The 23,784-nt window shown below is 38.4% G+C and overlaps 1 protein-coding gene across 2 annotated transcripts in view; it reads right to left on the reverse strand.

Annotated features, from left to right (window-relative positions):
• LOC139753314 (uncharacterized) overlaps nt 1-23,784 on the reverse strand; it is a 57,337-nt gene that overhangs the window by 14,118 nt on the left and 19,435 nt on the right. For both annotated transcript variants that reach the window (XM_071669626.1, XM_071669627.1), the window contains exons 7-13: nt 22,464-22,595; nt 19,407-19,553; nt 15,815-16,008; nt 7,744-7,872; nt 6,893-7,140; nt 3,661-3,772; nt 2,167-2,297 (exon numbers count right to left, since the gene is read on the reverse strand). In XM_071669626.1, the coding sequence (XP_071525727.1) occupies nt 2,167-2,297; nt 3,661-3,772; nt 6,893-7,140; nt 7,744-7,872; nt 15,815-16,008; nt 19,407-19,553; nt 22,464-22,595 (1,093 nt within the window). The remainder of the gene's footprint in view (nt 1-2,166; nt 2,298-3,660; nt 3,773-6,892; nt 7,141-7,743; nt 7,873-15,814; nt 16,009-19,406; nt 19,554-22,463; nt 22,596-23,784) is intronic.

A 23,784-nucleotide genomic window follows, 5' to 3' on the forward strand; every position in this document is an offset into this window, starting at 1 on the left:
TAAATGGAAGAAACTTTATGACCTTAAATATGAAGCTAGAAGTTTTATAATGTGCTGATGCTGGTGACAGAGCATCAGCACTTGGGTATGTTTACAACCTAGGTGACTCTACAATCTGCAACAAAAGAAGAATGCGGAGAAAATTAGAAGTGTTGTGGACCAGTCTCCTTCACTGTCTGCCAGGGTAACCACAAAAGCTAGAAATCCAACTATGGAGAAGGTGGAAAAAATGCTCTCATTGTACATAGAACATGAGAGGAAAGAAGAGCAGCCTTAGCAATCTTCAAATTAGATCTAAACCTCAGAAGATCTATGAGCTGTCCAAAATCTATCAAATGACATTCTTGCTAATCTTTTTAAAATTTCTCAAGATACTAATACGATAAAAATCTGGTCAAAATACATTTGTGACATTATATCTCACTGTGGCGCACACAACCCATTTTTCTCTATATGTTTATTGATTCGCTAAGTGCAATTTCCCTTTGTGTGAGGTTTTTACAGAACTTGACCCTACATATAATGAGGGATGGGTGTACTTAAAATGGCTTTATTTCAAACACTTCATTATCACACTGCACATAATCCTCGCACAACACATTCTGGATTGCTGCAACAAGCCACTAACTAACTTCCACATAATATCAGCAGCAACAGGCATCAGCAAGGCATATAACACTATACCAACATATTCTCACACAAAAGATACAAAACACTAACCACAATGAAAATAAAAAATCATTGGCCAAGTTTATTGTCAAATACCAAGCCTGTAGACATCCAAAAAGGCCACACTTTCAAAATCCTCAAGCTTGACAATGAGTCCCTGAACTTTCTTCAATCTCTTCTTTCATGACCTCCACCTTGTCCCCTACCGATTACGATATAAATGTACTCAATGCAAATGACCTCATAATTATAACACAACATTCCAGCACTAAGCAATATAAACATGCAGCATTACATCACACAATTACAACAATGACTCACACAAAACATAATGACCACACTTCCAAAAAAATCCAGCTTCATCCTCTAAACCATACACTTAAATGAAATCTAACTTGCACCGTCACATAACCCTGAATGATCACCCACTCCCACCCAAGAAAACACCAACCATACTAGGCATCACACAGGACACACAAATGACATTCACTTACACCATCATCATTATCAACACAAAAATTCATAACATATTAAATGATACCAACTTCAGACAGGAATAAGAATTTCTCATTAGCCTCTATAACAAATTCATATACTCCACTTTAAACAATTCCTCAACCTATCTAGATATTTAATCTTTCAAAGCCAAACATCTACATTCAAAGCAGATAACTAAGAACAACTCCTGGCAATACAACTATCATTAAAAATAAAACACCTACGCAATGAAATAAAGATCCCTCTGATAAAATTCCATGTTGCAATGATGGGCACCCAATTTTAAGCAACAGCATTAGATCTCTCCCATCTATGCCACATCATAACCACCCATCAACCTCTATACAGGTAGAAATAAAAAACTCACATTCCAAACACTTATATTGTACTTAGAGATAATTTCCTCAGCTCCAACTAACACCACCTTAACAAAACACTTACATCAATTTACCCAACAAATACTATACAACTGCCACCCAACTCAGTCTTGAATGCCATCCCACCAAAAAGCATCCATCTGAAACTGTACTCTATAGACAAACATGAGTCATATTTACTCACCTGAACTGTGGACATCTTTCATCTATTCCACAATAGAAACACTGATTCAACATGTTACAGGACCCCTCATGCCCAATATGTAACCTTCCCGATAAAAACATTGAACATCAATACCTCACCTCCCATACATTCACTATCCCCAGGCAAACAAACAACAATTAACAAACTATCTATAACCATCATCTTAACAATGTACCTTGTGCTTGTAAAAATACAGAGGATGATATCATGTACCCAAAGTTTAAGGATATACAGTGCAGGATGTTAAGCACCACTCTTAATTCTCATTCTCCTCTTTTGTTATCCCATCAGGTAATACATTAAAAGTAGTACAGAGATACCTAACTGTAATGTGTACAGAGATTTTCTTGTAACCAATTACATGAATTGGTAAAAAGTAAGTATAATCATGATGAACTGATAAGAAGTAACACCCACCTCGATGCCAAAATCACCCCTGTCAACATAATCTCCAAGAAATAAAAAGTTTGCTGGTGTAAGATGTGGACCCACTCTCCAGAGGGCTTTTTCAAAGCATACTAGGTCTCGATAATTTCCATGAAGGTCACCTGCAATGATGTTCACCTTGACAGAGAAATTAGAATTACTTAAATTACACTCTAACTCTACCTTTTTATCTCTACGCAATTTCCTGTAGTAAAAACTGATGAATGCCACTATCTTGTCTGAATTTTTCACATTCTACTTCTACCTTCACCCAAAGCTTTGTTAAACAATTGTCTTTTCTCAATCACTCCATTATAATCATCTATACACGTAGGTTTTAAATTGTCAAAAACTATTTTCTGCCAAAGGCAGACCACTGTGACCATCAGGGGGAGCACTTGATTGTAGGTGGGTAAAACCTTGTTATTTCTTCCTCCACACAGGGTTTATCTAAAAGGATATCACCCCCTACAACTAGAATGCTGTCGGAGAAGCCATCAGATGCATGCAGATAGAGATCCAGATACCACATAGCTGCTTGCATGGGACTGTGACATCATGGCATGGTGACAAGGTGACACCAACCAACCACTAATTCTCATCATTCACTTACCACTGGAATTTGTGCCTTTTGCCTGTAACTGTGCACCCCAAAGAAATGGTTTTTCAATAAGAAGAGAGGGGAAAGGAAGGGACAAGAAAATACATATATGCTTGTATGGCTCTGCATAGAGGGGAAAGGAAGGGACAAGAAAATACATAGATGCTTGTATGGCTCTGCATCTGATAAAGAAATGCTTTTTCAATCTTTAAAAACCTTCATACCTAAACTTCCAGACAAGCCTAATTGCCCCTATACCTTCTGCATTGTCCTCTACTGAAGACAGCATACCCCCAGCCACATAAGAGAGATCACTCAGATTTAAACAATGGAATCACTTGATAGAAATTTTCTTGTGAAAGCCCTACACCCTTTAAAATACACTCAACAAACAAAGAATTCTTAAGAAATCCAAGACAGAAGCCACTCCCCACAGAACATGATCATAAGCTGACAGCCCCAGGAATAAATGAGCTAGCATTACATTTTACATGTAAAGATTTAAAGGAACATGGATGAAGGAACAAGTAATTTTCTGATGATCACATTAACTGTAAGGTTGGATGAAAGTGAACTTAGACTTAAGTTAAATAAAGAATACAAAGGATTTACACTGAATTCACAACTATTAGAATGATCTTATCAAGGTCTGTAATGCATTCTGACTGCATATCTAAGCAAGAAAAATCTGTAAATCATCTGAATTCATCTGACAATATCTTTCTTGGATATATCCAACCAAGCCTGCTTCATTTTCTAATGATGCTATAACCGTATAACAAGACTGGAAGATTTACTCTACCACAAAGGTTTAAGGATAAAGTGATGTTTCATTAAATCATATGATAAAAAAAGTGGTAAGACACTTCACACTTCAAACTTACCCAAGATATAACATGGAGTGGATAGCCATAATAGACGTGACTCATTCTCAAACAGCTCCTTTGTAGCACAGCAGAGAGAGGTGATATACTGACCCAGTTTTACCATATCAACCTATTAGTATAAGTGAAATATGCATATCATTAATTTGAAAAATAACTTATCCATTCATAAAGAGTTACTATTGCACTAATCAATCAAAAAACAATTTGCATCGATATTTTCTTTTCTAGTAACTGACACAGCACAGAGCAAAACATATCCCAATCATAGCCATTGTGAAAAAAGTAAAATAAAACAAGAAAAAGAACATACAAAGCTTCTCAGGTTTGTATATATCTGTGTATGTGTATGCATATGTATGTATATGTGTATATGTTGATCTGTATACGTGTGTATATGTGCATGTATGGGCCTTTATGTATATATATATATATATATATGGGAGTGGATCTGGCAGCGGATGGAACCATGGAAGCGGAAGTGGATCATAGGGTGGGGGAGGGGGCGAAAATTCTGGGAGCCTTGAAGAATGTGTGGAAGTCGAGAACATTATCTCGGAAAGCAAAAATGGGTATGTTTGAAGGAATAGTGGTTCCAACAATGTTGTATGGTTGCGAGGCGTGGGCTATGGATAGAGTTGTGCGCAGGAGGATGGATGTGCTGGAAATGAGATGTTTGAGGACAATGTGTGGTGTGAGGTGGTTTGATCGAGTAAGTAACGTAAGGGTAAGAGAGATGCGTGGAAATAAAAAGAGCGTGGTTGAGAGAGCAGAAGAGGGTGTTTTGAAATGGTTTGGGCACATGGAGAGAATGAGTGAGGAAAGATTGACCAAGAGGATATATGTGTCGGAGGTGGAGGGAACGAGAAGAGGGAGACCAAATTGGAGGTGGAAAGATGGAGTGAAAAAGATTTTGTGTGATCGGGGCCTGAACATGCAGGAGGGTGAAAGGAGGGCAAGGAATAGAGTGCATTGGAGCGATGTGGTATACCAGGGTTGACGTGCTGTCAGTGGATTGAATCAAGGCATGTGAAGCGTCTGGGGTAAACCATGGAAAGCTGTGTAGGTATGTATATTTGCGAGTGTGGACGTATGTATATACATGTGTATGGGGGCGGGTTGGGCCATTTCTTTCGTCTGTTTCCTTGCGCTACCTCGCAAACGCGGGAGACAGCGGAAAAAAAAAAATATATATATATATATGTGTGTATATGAGTGGATGGGCTATTCTTCGTCTGTTTCCTGGTGCTACCTCGCAGACACGGGAAACAGCGATCACGTATAATAATATCAAAAAATCAAAAAGAGTGGCTCAATCAGCTGTATTTAGCTATACACAGATGTTGCCCTAATTCATGTGATAGGGACCAAGTAATAGCATCCAATTCCACAACTTTCAGTTTTATAAATCCTGGAAATTTTCAAGATGACAATGGCAGTTCATGTACATAACCTCCCAGAATTCAAAATTTCCCAAAATCTAGCATCAGCCAGGTCTCACTGATGCCACATAATAAAGGTTTGACCTGTATTACACTGAAAATAACTGCTTAATCAATTAAAAGAATTTTAGGATTTCTGCCCACTAATAATTAGTTTTTAACAATTCTATCTGAGTTTGGTAAAGTGTGTGGAAGAAGAAAGTTAAGAGTAAATGTGAATAAGAGCAAGGTTATTAGGTACAGTAGGGTTGAGGGTCAAGTCAATTGGGAGGTGAGTTTGAATGGAGAAAAACTGGAGGAAGTGAAGTGTTTTAGATATCTGGGAGTGGATCTGGCAGCAGATGGAACCATGGAAGCGGAAGTGGATCATAGGGTGGGGGAGGGGGCGAAAATTCTGGGGGCCTTGAAGAATGTGTGGAAGTCGAGAACATTATCTCGGAAAGCAAAAATGGGTATGTTTGAAGGAATAGTGGTTCCAACAATGTTGTATGGTTGCGAGGCGTGGGCTATGGATAGAGTTGTGCGCAGGAGGATGGATGTGCTGGAAATGAGATGTTTGAGGACAATGTGTGGTGTGAGGTGGTTTGATCAAGTGAGTAACGTAAGGGTAAGAGAGATGTGTGGAAATAAAAAGAGCGTGGTTGAGAGAGCAGAAGAGGGTGTTTTGAAGTGGTTTGGGCACATGGAGAGAATGAGTGAGGAAAGATTGACCAAGAGGATATATGTGTCGGAGGTGGAGGGAACGAGGAGAAGAGGGAGACCAAATTGGAGGTGGAAAGATGGAGTGAAAAAGATTTTGTGTGATCGGGGCCTGAACATGCAGGAGGGTGAAAGGAGGGCAAGGAATAGAGTGAATTGGAGCGATGTGGTATACCAGGGTTGACGTGCTGTCAGTGGATTGAATCAAGGCATGTGAAGCGTCTGGGGTAAACCATGGAAAGCTGTGTAGGTATGTATATTTGCGTGTGTGGACGTATGTATATACATGTGTATGGGGGGGGGGTTGGGCCATTTCTTTCGTCTGTTTCCTTGCGCTACCTCGCAAACGCGGGAGACAGCGACAAAGTAAAATAAAAAAAATAATAATAATAACAATTCTATCTATTCAAATCTCTGGTGCCCATTCTCTTCAGGAACTCCCTCAAGGAGGTGGCATGGCAAAAGAGTCTCTATAACTGGTGAACTCCAATGCCACTTCTTAGTCTTTAGTGCCTCACCCTTGCCACTGGCAGAAGGCAACTCTAACGCATTGCTTTCAGAGGCTCCTACCTAATGTTTGTACCACCTACTTCTACCTAATGTTCCTGCCTAATGTTCCAACCAACTACTTTTACCTAATGCTCTCATCTTATGTACCTACCTTCTACTACCAAATGCTCCATAGTAATGTTCCTTCCTACTACTTTTATCTATTGCCAAAAGGCAGGGCTAGCACATAAAGCTCATCAAAGAAAATCCTAGAGTTGCAAAGAATGAATTGTGTTAGCTAAGTGATGTCACATGTTGTGTGTGATAATGAGAGACTTTATGTTTATGGATAGAATGCTAGCAGACCATGTTAAGGTGAGGCCGCCCAAAGAATTCAACGATCCCAGGGATGCATAAATGAATGTACATTAAAGTGTGAATAAATTTCTTATCTTTTACAAGGCCCTGAATACTAAAAAAGGCAATATGATGAAGAGAGGGACCAATTAATAACAAGAACAGAGATCGATGAAATGCTTATATGTACATCATTTCTAAACATAACATCACAAAAAGTGAATAAGCAAAGCTATTACACAAACCTCTCCCCAATCTAAAGATGGCTTGTTATGTTTTTCATGTTCAAAGAAGCGTAAGGCTGTAACCATTTCATTAGGAAGAGACCTTAGGTTAAATGCTTCGACTGACTGGAATCTATCAATCATTCGATTTCGCAACTGACTTGGTTTTGGAGAAATAAGATGACAATCCTTTGTACTTCTTGTATCTCCGTTAGGGTCACATGAGACCTCATCAACATCAAACCCTGTATCACACACTTCACCAGCACCTGAAAGAGTTCCAATTAACCTATGTGGCTACTTTAAATTCTACCTCTTTTACTCAATAAAAATCATACACCATCATCCTTAACTCAAAATACATTAATGACTGAATGTTTTCAACACAATAAACAATGGATATACATACATCAAGGTGTTTTCATGTTTGTAACATATTGTAACAAATCACAATATGCACTAAACACTATATGCAAAAAATCCATTTTTCTTTTTTATACATTCATTATTTTCTGCATTAGAGAGTTAGCATCAAGAACATATGACTGAGCCTTAGAGTGAAAATCCTCACTTGGCCCCTTTTCTGTTCCTTCTTTTGGAATAATAAAACAAGAGGGAAGGATTTCCAGCCCCTCTTTTTAATCGCCTTCTACGAAACACAAGAAATATGTGGGAAGTATTCTTTCTCCCCTGTCCCTAGGGATAAAAAAGGTTCCATCTATGTAAAAAAAAAAAAAATGTGTTTCTGTTACACTACATACTGTTCATATGAGTTAACAATAATATCTAAGAGAAACAAAAATGTCTTGATATTTTTAGGATATAACTAAATCACATTAAAAAACAGTAAAATTAATTCACAGGTAACTTACGTTCCATATCAAGTAAGAGATGAATATCTGTGATCTGGCCTGACCTTCGCACCTTCACTGTGTGTTGGGCAAGTGTGTAGTTACTAGAATCTGGACTCTGAAATGCTCCATCACTCAGTGGTATAGATGCTGCAAATTTCAAGGAAACCATAATGTTAATGTCAACAATTCCTTGATAATAAAACTTAAATTTCTGTGCAGTGAATTTAGTAATGAAGCAGGAAATAAGGGATAAGATATCAAAGTGTCTTGAAACGTATTCACATTGCTTTTACTCTTCAGAATGCAATGATATGGAAAAGTAATCAGTGCATTGTTCCAAAGTTTACCAGAAAAGGGGGATATACTCTACATAAATGTTACAATACAATTTACTTTAAAGTCCAGGTAAATGAGATACTTTTAAACTTACATCAATCCAGAAATAAAAGAATTGAATCAGGTACAAAATTAGGTAATTATTGTGGTATATAAGGGCAATAAACAATAATGTAAAAGATTAAGTACTGAAAAATATGGTCCTAAGGACAGAAGAGATGTAAAAAGAAAGACACAGTGGGTATATGAAAATGAGGATAGTGGTCATAGGTACTGATAGTAGTCATAGGTAAAGAAGATTTCTTAAGGCAAGGAGGAAAGAAAATTAAGGAACTCTGTAACAGGGTTGCAAGACAGGATGTCTCGTCCTAAGAGCAAGGAATATCTGTCCTATGCCAGCCAGTAGGCTTAGGAATGAAAACCCATGGTCTGCAGACTGTTGTCTCACAATATGAGTATGGGTAAATAATCTCAGATATGAGATTCCTGCCTACAAACATTAATGGGAAGCTATAAGGATTGTTTAGGTAAATGAAATATGAAAGGAGTAATGGATGAATTCACGTGAATGGATGGTATTTGTATGATATCTTTAAGGTGGTTAGCTGAAGTGTGATAAGTGCATCTGACTCATAAATAAGGAATGATTTGTGTCTGAATAGAGTAGATGATAAAGAAGTCTATGTAAGGGAAGATATGGTAAATCTCAAGAAAGATGTATGGTTTTGAAAGCTGTTTCACTGCAAACATATAAGGAACAAGTGAAATTCAAGTGTAAATTGATGAATATGATTATAACAGTTGCATATCCACCATGTAACAGAACAGAGAGGGAAATTGATTCTTACATTGCTCTGAGCCTCACAAGAGGAATCAACAAACATTAGTATTTGTCTCAAATGAGGTTTTAAGTTTCCCATCCTCCTTTCAATTCCTAGCTGATGCATGATCCCATCTCTTATTCACAGATGTTATTAGCAACCTAAATCACTGCTATTAAAAATATCATGATCCAGACACTCTTAAATCATCACAAAAGTGTATCTATGTCTGTAGCAGAAGGCTTGAACTACATGCCAACTATTGAAATTACCTTCAGAATAAAAATATTTTTTGTTTGTTTTAGTATTTACATCTTTGATGAATATATATTCAAATTTTCATTAATTCACCTAAATAATGTTCAGTCTATAAAAAAGATATGTAAATAATGTGCATAATATATAAAAGCATATACTAAAGGTCCCAAACTTAAAAACACGTTACACTCCCTGGACCCTGTTCATTAGCTCAGCTCAACTGTTTGTAGATGGAAAATATGTACAAATATCAATAATTCCCAGAAAATTGGAGTAAGTGATGATATCTGACCATAATGATTTATCAAAAATTCTTCTGTGAAAAAATATGTTGATAAAACATCATATCAAGCAACAAATAATTAAAATATGCAAATTTAAGTAGTACTACACTTCATAATAATGAGTAATCAACTGTATTTTGGACTGGAATTAAACAATTTTTTTGAACATGTTCTTCAGCATGGGTGTTCACAGGCTGGATGCTCATAAGTCGGGAACTCCCATTAAGTGTAAAAAACATGTAAATGATATGTATGAGATGTGAAATCAATCTATCTATTCATATCTCTGATGCCCATTCCTTTCCCTTTAGGACCTCCCTCAAGGGGATGGCCATAGCAAAAAGGTCTCCATAACTGGTGAATTCTATTACAGCTTTTTAGGCTTCAGAGCCTCACCCTTAACAGGCCACTGGTAAAGGGTAACTCTAGCACAGTGTTTCCTGAGGCTCCTATCTAAGGTTTTGATCACTACTTCTACCAAATGTGTCTATCTAATATTCCAACTTAATGCTTCTACCTAAGGTTCTTGCATAATGTTCCTATCTACTACTTTCATCTATTGCTCCTACCATAAGGTAGGGCTAGTGCATAGCACTCACAACAGGAAAATCTAAAGTTACAAAGAATGAGTTGGGTGATTGTGTCAAAGAAGTTGTATGCATGTGGACAGAATGTTAGCAGTCCACATGTGAGTCAGGCAGAAAGAAAAGACAGCTACCTGGGTAAGAGGTGTGCAACCTAACAACAACTGAAGTGCTAGCTCATTATGCAACCATCACTAATCCTCCTGATGCCCACATAGGTTTTATCAATGATATATCCCTCTGGTCAGTGGATGCCTACCGACTACAACTCACTACATGCCTGAAAAAAACCCTCAGTCTTTTGTGCGTTTACATGTGTACAGAATGAAATGTCATCTAGCAAAATAAGTCATAGAATATAACATCACACACTAACAAACATAAGGAGAATTCAAGCTGCCACCTAAGGCCCAACCTTATCATTTGAACACACTCTATTTTAGGTTTCTTTTTCTGTACTGGAAGAAGTGTCACTTCAAATGAATTATACAGTTTCCACTGAAATTTGAAAGAAAAACTGAGGAAGTGTATCTAAGGATAAAGTAACTATGATGGGCATGAGAGAGGACTAAGTGACTGGTAAATAAGGTCCTAAGTGAAAATGACAATGATGCGACAGTGAGGAAAATGAGCTTCAGCACATATGAGTGTTGCTAATAAATATTTCCAATATAATTATGCCCTTAAACATATAGAACAGATACTTACAAGGTAGGGATGACAAGAAAATAGCTGATATGCTTCCAACAAAAAAAATGAGACAGGTATGCACGAAGGATTATGATAAGTAAAAATCTTTTTTATCAAATGATATGAGTTATAAACATGTTACCCTTTTACATCAAATATTGTGCAACTAAATTATAAGAGAAAAAATGAAAAAGCAAAGTAGATATATTAAGAGAAGTGGAATGAAAGCACACATCATAACTCCTGAAAAATTTGGGTGAGGTGATAAAGATGTAAGAAGTTAATGCAAAGTAAATTCAAGGTAAAAGTAATGGCACTCAATCCTTTTGTTGTAACTTATCGTTATAACTGAACAAACACTTATTCCCAATGACTTGATTTACCCAACAACTTCCATAGACAGTTTCTCTTTAATGCGGAGTGGAAATATGACTATATAAATGTATGGGAACTTCAGTGAAGGGCGCAAATGGGGAGGTGATAACAAGTAGTGGTGATGTGAGAAGGAGATGGAGTGAGTATTTTGAGGTTTGTTGAATGTGTTTGATGATAGAGTGGCAGATATAGGGTGTTTTGGTCGAGGTGGCGTGCAAAGTGAGAGGGTTAGGGAAATGATTTGGTAAACAGAGAAGAGGTAGTAAAAGCTTTGCGGAAGATGAAAGCCGGCAAGGCAGCAGGTTTGGATGGTACTGCAGTGGAATTTATTAAAAAAAGGGGATGACTGTATTATCGACTGGTCGGTAAGGTTATTTAATGTATGTATGACTCATGGTGAGGTGCCTGAGGATTGGCAGAATGCATGCATAGTGCCATTGTACAAAGGCAAAGGGGATAAGAGTGAGTGCTCAAATTACAGAGGTATAAGTTTGTTGAGTATTCCTGGTAAATTATATGGGAGGGTATTGATTGAGAGGGTGAAGGCATGTACAGAGCATCAGATTGGGGAAGAGCAGTGTGGTTTCAGAAGTGGTAGAGGATGTGTGGATCAGGTGTTTGCTTTGAAGAATGTATGTGAGAAATACTTAGAAAAGCAGATGGATTTGTATGTAGCATTTATGGATCTGGAGAAGGCATATGATAGAGTTGATAGAGATGCTCTGTGGAAGGTATTAAGAATATATGGTGTGGGAGGCACGTTGTTAGAAGCAGTGAAAAGTTTTTATCGAGGATGTAAGGCATGTGTACGTGTAGGAAGAGAGGAAAGTGATTGGTTCTCAGTGAATGTAGGTTTGCGGCAGGGGTGTGTGATGTCTCCATGGTTGTTTAATTTGTTTATGGATGGGGTTGTTAGGGAGGTGAATGCAAGAGTTTTGGAAAGAGGGGCAAGTATGAAGTCTGTTGGGGATGAGAGAGCTTGGGAAGTGAGTCAGTTGTTGTTCGCTGATGATACAGCGCTGGTGGCTGATTCATGTGAGAAACTGCAGAAGCTTGTGACTGAGTTTGGTAAAGTGTGTGAAAGAAGAAAGTTAAGAGTAAATGTGAATAAGAGCAAGGTTATTAGGTACAGTAGGGTTGAGGGTCAAGTCAATTGGGAGGTAAATTTGAATGGAGAAAAACTGGAGGAAGTAAAGTGTTTTAGATATCTGGGAGTGGATCTGGCAGCGGATGGAACCATGGAAGCGGAAGTGGATCATAGGGTGGGGGAGGGGGCGAAAATTCTGGGAGCCTTGAAGAATATGTGGAAGTCGAGAACATTATCTCGGAAAGCAAAAATGGGTATGTTTGAAGGAATAGTGGTTCCAACAATGTTGTATGGTTGCGAGGCGTGGGCTATGGATAGAGTTGTGCGCAGGAGGATGGATGTGCTGGAAATGAGATGTTTGAGGACAATGTGTGGTGTGAAGTGGTTTGATCGAGTAAGTAACATAAGGGTAAGAGAGATGTGTGGAAATAAAAAGAGCGTGGTTGAGAGAGCAGAAGAGGGTGTTTTGAAATGGTTTGGGCACATGGAGAGAATGAGTGAGGAAAGATTGACCAAGAGGATATATGTGTCGGAGGTGGAGGGAACGAGGAGAAGTGGGAAACCAAATTGGAGGTGGAAAGATGGAGTGAAAAAGATTTTGTGTGATCGGGGCCTGAACATGCAGGAGGGTGAAAGGAGGGCAAGGAATAGAGTGAATTGGATCGATGTGGTATACCGGGGTTGATGTGCTGTCAGTGGATTGAATCAGGGCATGTGAAGCGTCTGGGGTAAACTATGGAAAGCTGTGTAGGTATGTATATTTGCATGTGTGGACATATGTATATACATGTGTATGGGGGTGGGTTGGGCCATTTCTTTCGTCTGTTTCCTTGCGCTACCTCGCAAATGCGGGAGACAGCTGCAAAAAAAAAAAAATAAATAAATGTATGTGTGTGTGTGTATGTGTGTGTGTGTGTGTGTGTGTGTGTGTGTGTGTGTGTGTGTGTGTGTGTGTGTGTGTGCAAGGGAAATATTCAGAAAAACAGATGGATATGTATGTGGCATTTATGGATCCTGAGAAGGCACATGATAGGGTTAATAGAGAAGCGTTTTGAAAAGTCTTAAGAACATATGATGTGGGAGGAAAGATGCTAGAAGCGGTAAGACGATATTATCATGGGTGCAAGGCTTGTACACAAGTAGGAATAGATGAGAGTGAATGGTTTCAACTGAAGGTTGGTCTGCAGCAGAGGTGTGTTATGTTACCATGGTTGTTTGATTTGTTTATGGATGGAGTGGTAAGGGAGGTAAATGCAGGAGTCCTGGAGAGAGAGGCAAGTATGCAGTCTGAGGGGGATAAGAGGGCCTGGGAAGTGAGACAGCTGTTGTTTGCAGATAATCCAACACTGGTAGCAAATTCGAGTGAGGAACTGTAGAAGTTGGTGACTGAGTTTGGAAGTGCTTGAAAGAAGAAAGTTGAAAGTTGAAAATGAGCGCAAATAAAAGCAAGGTAATTAGATTCAGCAGGGTTGAGAGACAAGTTATTTTGGGGTGTGAATTTGAAGGGAGAAAAACTGGAGGAAGTGAAATGATTTAGATATCTGGGAGTCGACATGAAAGCGGATGGAACCATGGGAGCACAAGTGAGTCACAGGGTTAGGAAGGGGCTGAAGGCTCTGGGAGCACTGAAGATTGTGTGGAAGGGGAGAATGTTATCTGGGAGGACAAAAATGGGTATGTTTGAAGGAACAGTAGTCCCATCGATATCATACAAGTGCAATGGATGGGCAATAGATAAGACTGAGCAGAGGAATGTGTATTTGTTGGAAATAAAATATATTTACATTTATTTATTTTACTTTGTCGCTGTCTTCCGCGTTTGCGAGGTAGCGCAAGGAAACAGACGAAAGAAATGGCCCAACCCACCCCCCCACACATGTATATACATACACATCCACACACGCAAATATACATACCTATACATCTCAATGTACACTTATATATACACACACAGACAAATACATATATACACATGTACATAATTCATACTGTCTGCCTTTATTTATTCCCATCACCACCTCGCCACACATGGAATAACATCCCCCTCCCCCCTCATGTGTGTGAGGTAGCGCTAGGAAAAGACAACAAAGGCCACATTCATTCACACTCAGTCTCTAGCTGTCTTGTAATAATGCCCGAAACCACAGCTCCCTTTCCACATCCAGGCCCCACAGAAATTTTCATGGTTTACCCTGATTCAATCCATTGACAGCACGTCGACCCCGGTATACCACATCGATCCAATTCACTCTATTCCTTGCCCGCCTTTCACCCTCCTGCATGTTTAGGCCCTGATCACTCAAAATCTTTTTCACTCCATCTTCCACCTCCAATTTGGTCTCCCACTTCTCCTTGCTCCCTCCACCTCTGACACATATATTCTCTTGGTCAATCTTTCCTCACTCATTCTCTCCATGTGCCCAAACCATTTCAAAACACCCTCTTCTGCTCTCTCAACCACGCTCTTTTTATTTCCACACATCTCCCTTACCCTTACATTACTTACTCGATCAAACCACCTCACACCACATATTGTCCTCAAACATCTCATTTCAGCCCATCCACCCTCCTGCGCACAACTCTATCCATAGCCCACGCCTCGCAACCATACAACAATATGTGCTGTGAGGTGGTTTGATTAAGTAATGAAAGGGTAAGAGAGAGGTATGGTAATATAATGAGTGTAGCTGAGACAGCTGAGGAGGGTGAGCTGAAATGGACATATAGAGAGAAAGAGTAATGAAAGGTTGACAAAGAGTATACATGTGATAGAAGTGGAGAGAACAAGGAGAATGGGGAGACCAAATTAAAAATGGAAGGAAGAAAAGAAAAAGATTTTGAGAAATAAAATCCTGAACATGGAGAGTGGATGGCATGCATAGGATAGAGTGAGTTGGAATGATGGTATACTGGGGTCAACACACTGTTAATGGACTGAATCACAGCAATGAAGTGTCCAGGGTAAACCATGGAAAGGTCTAAGGGGCCTAGTTGTGGACAGGGACCTGTGGTTTCAGTGCATTACACATGACAGCTAGAGAATGGATGTAAGCAAATGTGGCCTTTCTTTGTCAGTTCCTGGAACCACCTTGCTAATGCAGGAAAAGGCGATCGAGCAAGAAAAACAAATAACAGTAGCAGATTTGGACAACATACATATCATAATAGGAATTGAAAGGAAAGATAGTAAAGAGAACAAAATGTGAGAAAAGTACATGGCAAGAAAAAATCATTATAAAAGCATATGTAGAATGTGTAGTAGATAACAGGCTGGTCAAAATATCTAGTACTACATCAAATAGTACAAGAACAGGTAAACTATCCAAGAGATGAACAGATGCAGTGAGACAATTAATTAGTCCTCAAGATATTTCTGATGATGTTAAAGGATTGCTTGGGGATCAGATTTGAGGAAATTTTTCATATATGAAGGTAGAGTGAATGGAGATGATAATCTCGTGTGATAAACCAACATGGAAGAAGCACTTAAGCATGGAAGTCTAGGTTTCACTTTATTGCATTAGGCATGGGCTGAAGATGTTTATGATTTAGAGGAAGCAAGTACAGCACTCAATCCACCCCCTGGTTATTGAGATCAGAGTTCATGATGACAGACAGGTAGACAGAATGACAAATGTAAATACATTTTCTGACCTTGAGAAGTGTTGCAAACTGAGAGCATCACCATATCTTGGTCTACACAATCTTTGTCTAAAGCTTCATTATATCCAGATGAACAGTTTTTCACAACATCTTTCTCAAGACCCATGAGAGACTTCCTTTTTAATCGTTTGGTGTCCTGACCAGGGGAGGCAGGACTTCTAAATGGACTTCGGGCTTCCTTCCTCCTAGATATTAAAGGCAAATAAATTACAGACTAAACCTAAATAGGTACCTACCTATTTATATCAGTGCCAAAAGGTTTACCATACCACATACACCAATACTATTTCACAGAAACTAACATCAGCAGCTAATAAATATACAGTACACAAAATATCAAAAGTTGTGATTCTTTATGATTCTCAATAATGTAATTGTGCATATCAAGTACACTAAAAAAAGGTCATAAGCAAAATGTACTTGGGGGAAAAAAAGAAGAGGACTTGTCAAAAGCAAATAAAACCAAAATGAAAACAAAACAAAAAGCCCTCAAAACAATCACTGGCTGCCCAGCACTTCATTGGCTGTCAAGTGCCACTCCTTTGGTATAAGCAGCAATCTTTTTTAATATCTATCCCACATGTGGGCAGCTGGATTTCAGTCCACAAACATACAATCTCTCCATCTCATACATAACACCATACAATATGTAACTCACACAACTCACTCTTCATGACTTTATTTTCCTGTGGTGAGTGCTACATGCTAACCCTGCCTCTTGGCAAAATCTCATTATAAACACTGCAAAGTACCAACACAATGAAATTACTTTTCCGATACAGTTCCTCTTCAACATCCTCAAAACTCGATTCTTTGCAACAGCACTAGACCCTTCCAATCCAAACCACAATTAACCACCATCTCTAAAACAGAAATAAAAAGTTTATCCCTATTTCACATTTAACAAACTACACTTAGAGATCCCCTATACCCAGCAAACACAACACTAACAAAACATATACCTAATGAGATGACCTGACAAGCACTAAACAGCTGCCACCTAACTCAGTCTTAAAAACCATCCCAACCAGGTATACACACATCTGAAAGCACACCCCCCTACAAACTACAAACAGTGACTCAACATATCTCAAGACTTTTCAAGCCCATGATGCATGTTCCATAATAAAGACAATGAACACTTACTGCTCAGTTGCCAAGCACTTTCCCTGTATAAACATGACCACAACATCACCACACTATAACCTGTGGTCCCACTCAGTGGATGTGATCAGCTTTCTGAGTACTGCAGGTGCCCTATATAAAACACAAAGGACTCCTATGGCAGGAAGGTGAGGATAAATGTACAGGGAAACTAAGGGAACTGCCAAAGTCAGTCTCATACCAAGTTGATGAAATTCATTCCGCAGTATATGCAAAATAATAAGGATGGGACACAGGAAAAATGGCCTCAATATGAATATCATCTATGGTGAAATAAGTTGCAGGAATCTGTTTATGAGAGAGATTTGAGGGTGAATTACTTTCAAGTGATGGATAGCAAATATTCATCCAGCTATTCTCATCATACATTAGGACAGAAGTAGCTCAAGATATACATGTTTAGTCAGCATACTTAAAGAACAACAAAGAACTACTAGAAAAGGTCCAAAAGGAAGGCAACAAAGACAGTACAAGAATGAAGGAAGCTGAACTACAGGAAAAACCAGACGCCTTAAAAACGTCAACCATGAAAGATAGAAGAGTGAAGGGTGACTCTATCACAATTTTACAATAGAATGACGATGAATGATGATGAAGAAAGTGAACAGTTCTTCATAAGATGAAGGGATAGGAAAACTGGAAGACATGACATAAACTCAAGCATGAGAAATACTTTTATAGTTTAAGAGATGTTGATGATTAGAATAAACTTAAACAGGATGTAGTAAATGCGAACAACACACATCAGTTTAGGTGTACAACAGTATCTAATGTTCAAGATTTGGACTCCAAGAGTGTAAAACTCCCTCTCTCTACAGTTCAAACAAATAATCATAAATTGGCAATGCCTCAAAAACACCCATAGGATATAGCCATAATATCAGGAAACAGTGGAAAATGGCCCAATCATATAATACAAAATGGAAAGAGTAACTGTAAGAAAGAAGTACATTGTGGTTTTGATATATAATCCTCCAATGAATTTTAACAATCTAAAACAAAAATATATATAAAAAAAATAAGATGGCAAATGAAGCAGTAAAAGGCATCTTTTTCAGTGTGATTGTTATGTACCCCCTTTCAGACCCAAATGGCCTTTTCTTTTTCTTTCCTCATCTACATATGGGTTGCTGATATTGAACCCCAATAGAACTCCCTCTTTTTCTTACAAACAACATTTGATAACACATAATTCACACATATCTTTCTTATCTTTTCCTAATTTTTCTTACCTTTTTTCTTTCGAAATCTGAGGTAGCACAACCCACTGATAATTCTTCTGCATCAATTCAGAGCAGCTCTGAGACCTTGCTAATCTTTTATCTACTTCTACAACACTCACAGTCTTAATTCTAACTCGTGCTCTGTTGAATACAAAATGCTTAACTCCTTCCCTGAATATTTCTTCTCTCTGATACCCAACTGTCCAACGCTGCTTCCCCTTTACACTACCAGATCTCTAAGCATAATCATTTCACTCTAAAGGGTGGAGTTAATGCTCACTGCAGTGCAAAATCACTTATGGCTCACCTTGTGCATCATGACTACAACTACTACTACTACATCTCTGATGCCTGCACCCTTCAAGAACTCCCTCAAGGGGGTGGCCACAGGAATAGAGTCCCCATAACCAGTGAAATCCAGTGCCACTTCCTAGCCTTTAATGCCTCACCCTTAACAGGCCATTGCAGTGTTTGCAGAGGCTCCAACCTAATGTTCCAAATGACTACTTCTATCTCATGTTCCTACCTACTACTTCTACCTGGTGTTTCTACCTAATAATCCTACCTAAACGTTCCTACCCACTACTTCTATCTATTGCTCCTATCATTTTGCCAAAAGGCAGGGCTAGCCCACAGCACTCACCACAGGAAATCTAGAGTTATGAAGAATGAGCTGTGTGAGTTAAGTGTTGTCAAGTGTTGTGTGTGACAGGGAGAGAGATTTTTTATGTTCATGGACAGAATGCTAGCAGTCCACGCATAGTGAGGCAGAAAGAAAAGAAAGCTACCTAGGTCAGAGGAATGCATCTTGAGTCTCCTAATTCTAATGCCATCTAACTAAAACTCTCTTTACCCTTTAATGCCTTGCTTTTGTTTTGTTTATTTCCCTACCTCAAATTCCCACAACTATATGCATGCAGCTCTTACACTATATCACTTCTTGTAAGTAAAATTATGTTCTGGTCTGCTTTTTTTTTTGGCAAACAACCAAGACACTCCTACAAGAAATATAAGTAAGAACTAGCTATCATCCATGAGGCTATCTAGACATGTCTGATGTGTTATCTACTTACAGCACAAGCACAAGATTTGCTTTTTCTTTCTAAGTTTTTCCAATCTGAAAGTACTCTGATAGTGATTCTCTGGTAATATGAGTGTAAGGAGTCAGTATATCTCAAGATCACAAAATACATTACCTGGTTAGTCCATATTTATGCACTATATGGGAGATGACTGACATGCTGGCACGGAAGAGCACAGAAGTACCCCGAAATCGCAAGTTACCTACAGCCACAAGAAAATTTACTAGAGGCACCTTGGATTCTCCTGCTACACCAAAAGTTCTGAAAATCAGAAATGTATACATCTTCAGAAAACAAACTCTCTTTGCATTCATAATGTATGAAGGTGACACACCATTTTTGTAAAGTCATACAGCTTGTCAACAGTAAATTCTAAATATATTCACACTGTTTGGAAAAGATACTTCTCATAAGAAACTCTGCTTTGCACAAGATGGCATATTATATAATACAGTTAGGAGAAAAACTACGAAAAGTTCCTTTGTCTAAGTGATATGATCAGGGTGTACTAATCTGGTCTGAACAAATGGTGAGGATGAGTAAAGGCAGATGGACAGACAGAGGATCTACAAGTAAGAAGTGGATAAAGAAGGAATGCCAAACAACCTAGTGGTGCTTAGGACACAATTCTGCTAAACAAGCAGGGCTAGAAGACAGCACCCACTACACATCTTGTTAACGTCATACTGCTTCTCTACGCCATATGCACATTCCATTTTTATCAATAATAGGTTCATTTGGGAATGACTTCATCCATACATAGAATTTTCTTTTACATGTTTCTGTAATTTTTTCATGCATGTTTCATATTTCTCCTGGAAATATCTCTGACACCTATTCCAATAGGAACTCCCTCAAAGGGGCGGCCAGCAACAGTCTCCATAACTAAAGAACTCTTCCTTGTTAAGATGCATAATACTGAATACCCATAATTTGCTGCCATGCATAGCTTACCATGTATCTCTTTCTTTCCAAACCGTAAAGTTCAAGTTCTGTCAACTTTTCATGATAGTGAAAAATGTTCCAATGCCGGGTTTCCTCATAAAGTGTATCTGAATTTTCTCAACCTTGCATGCTCCTTTTGTTTGACTGGATGATATAAGACAGTAATATTCAATTTTACATCTTATGTATGGATCAAATACTTTCATCATAACCTTTCTGTCTCCCAAAAGTTTAAAGTTCTTCTTAATAAGCCACTCTTTGAATTCACATTTCTTATGCACAATAACTTTTATATTTTTGATGTTTTCTTCACTTTCTATGATTTTCCAAATTGGGTCTTTGTAGGAAGTTATCAATCTATAGTTATTGTTAATCATTCCATGACATTAACTCAAAAGTTCCTTCCATAAATTCCATCAGGTTCTTTGCTGCCCATACTTATATAAAGTTCAGGTCCTTATGTAATTTTTTGTCTTCTAATCCCAATTGCTTTACTCACTCTCACACCATCTGCCTGTGCTCTCTCTCACTTCTCTGTCAATAACTAAAATAACCATTATGAACAGTACTGAAGCTAATACCGTTCCTTGTGATACTTTCAAAAGAACATCCTCCTCTTTAGATCTACCTTTTAAATTGTCTGTAAGTTAAAAACTCTGATCCAATCTCCTAGTTTACCTTAAATATTTTGTTTTGCCAATTTCTAATTCAAAGTCTATAATTGATTTGTCAGATGCTTTAGCAAAGTCTTCGAAAAGTGTCTATTCTCTTTTCTTGTAACAGAGTATCATAAATGTCACTGTAGTGAACTAAGAGTCAGTTATATACTTTTATCTATACAGCTGTGGGGTAAGTGGGAAAGTTTTTGATAATCATCTTTGTATTCATCCAATCCTCAAGCAACTTAAGTTTAACATATTTCTCCTTGGTAGAGCGCCATAGATGCATGGTTACTGATACCAAATCTGGGTCCCTTTATGACCATGATATCTGTCTCCCCAGTGAACCTTTGTCAAAGCACTAGGTACCTCTGTTTCTTAAGGAAGTCCATAATCCAAGATCCTCTTTCACTTCAAGACACAGTTTTTTGATATCTGTAGTATGTACATATCGGAGCAGAACATGGTAACTTCACCAACCACATAAGCACCACAGATAACTTTACCACCATTTCCAGCTGCAGTTGAGGTATACTGCATGTTCTCCCTGACCCTCTTTCTCATCTTATATGTTATCTGCTTTAACCATCTGGTTAGACACTTCTAAATCTCTATTAGGTTCATCCATCTCAGTAGAAGGTCAGCCTCTCTTGGAAGGATCAGATTCAAGACTGAAATGAGTAACTCACTGCCAACAACAATTTCCCTGGAATTGGTGACACCTTTACATGTGTACATCCCCAGAAAGAAAGGGTGGGGATGTTCAATCACTACATAACATGTACATTTGTTTGCAACATGCCAATAAACAGATATGAGACAGCATTATAATGCAAACTGCTGTCTAAGCACACTATTTTTCCATGACAAAAGCAGTGGTATGTATCATTTCCTGTGAAATGGGGAAGTTGCTAACACTTTTTGAAACCCTAACATCAGGAAGGTCTTCCAAAAAGTCCACATTACTTTAAGTTCAAAATTCAGAGTCTGGCTTATGGAGAAATTACTGTATATAAGAAGTCCTTCAAAATAGAATAAAAAAAAATCAGTAATAAGTGAAACATCAGACAGAAGAGAAAGGCAAACATTGGTGTGAATGTGTATGAGGTACAGTCCACCCTTAATTCAAGAGTGAATATAGGGCCAACAAAAATCTTTTATCTAGAATGATGAAAGTGACTGAAAGGTATTTCCTAAGGGAAGAATGTGGAATCCGCACACTGGAGGACTAGTACTGTGTAAAGTATGACTGAGATTCAGTGTCTAAAAGGAAAGCTGGTATATCATAAGAGGAGAGGAATTGGAGCAGCAAGGAAACAAAACAAAACAAAACCAAAAAAAAAACTAAGAAACAGTTATAAGTGGTTCGATGACAGGAGCACACCACATGAAATTGGTGGTACAGAATACAGGACTTTCTTTGTGAAAGAAGCATTCACATGGACTATGTAAAGAATGTTAGGCTTTTTGAAAATTCTTTATAAAACATCCAACCAAGGAGTGGAATTCTGCTGACTAGATGAGTACAAAAACAGATATAATCAGTATTTGATAAATATGTGCTTACTCTAGGGCTTTTTCAGTCTTTTCCTTGAGCACCTCCTCAGTTGTTTCCTGTCCTTGTACCTGGGCAATGTCTTGAATCATCTCTTTCACTTCATGGAACTCCATATTATCATCTTCATTCTTGTCATAATACCTAAAAGATGGAAAATGATAATATTTCCAACATTCATCTCATCAAACTTTTAACTAAATCAGCAATTTTCACATTTACACTTCATCAATCTATAACTAACAAGAAAAGAGAGAACCAAGGGAGGAGGTCGAAGATGGAGGGAAAAATGCTTTGAAGGCTTGGGGACTGAACATGAGCAAAGGTGTGAGGCAGGCAAGGAAGTGAGTGAACTGAAGCAATGTGGGATACAGGGGACAACAGGCTACAATAAGATGTCTCCTGATCCATAAACTCAACAAAAAATTCAATCGCTTTCTCCAAACAGTTCTCACACAAATTCTTCGAAGTAAACACTTAGTCAATACATCTTCTATCTCTCCTCAACCTACATTGTTCCTCCCCAGCCAGAAGTTCTAAGCATCCCACTACCCTCTACATCACCACTCTTTCACACATCTTACCAAGTATATGCAATTGCTAAATGTGTAAGATGACAGGGAGGTGAATGTGATGTGTCTTAGACACGGCAGCATGCAGAGTGAAAGATTTCAGCCATGTGGTTTGGTGAAAAGTTTTACCTAAGATAAAGTGTTGCAAAGCTGCAGGAGTGGGTGAGACTGCCTAAACATTTCAGCACCCCTTCTTCAGCTCTCTTTAACTTCTGCAGTTTCTCACTCAAATCTGCCACCAGTGCTGTATCATAACACAACTGAATCACTTCCCCAGCAGACTGCACGCTCACCCCTCTCTCCAAGACTTGCACATTTACCTCCCTCATCACCCCATCCATAAACAAATTAAATAACCATGGTGACATTACACACCCTTGTCACATACCAAACCTTCACTTGGATACCATTTACTCTCCTCTCTTCCTATTCATACACATGCCTTACACCCACGATAAAAAGTCTTACTGCTTCTGGCAGTTTTTATCTCACAACATATATTCTTATGAGCTTCCACTAGGCATCTCTATTAACCCAATCATAAGCTTGCTCCAGTCCTATAAATACCACACACACAGCCATCTGTTTCTCTACGTATTTCACAAACATATTCTTTTCAGCAAACACCTGATCCACACATCCTCTACCATTTCTGAAACACATCGCTTCTCCCTAATCTGATGCTCTGTACATGTCATCACCCTCTTAATCAACACCCTCCCATTTGTCTGACCAGGTAAATTCAACAGCTACATTCCTCA

Source organism: Panulirus ornatus, chromosome 14 (assembly GCF_036320965.1).
Source record: "Panulirus ornatus isolate Po-2019 chromosome 14, ASM3632096v1, whole genome shotgun sequence".
NCBI classification, from domain to species: Eukaryota; Metazoa; Arthropoda; class Malacostraca; order Decapoda; family Palinuridae; genus Panulirus; species Panulirus ornatus.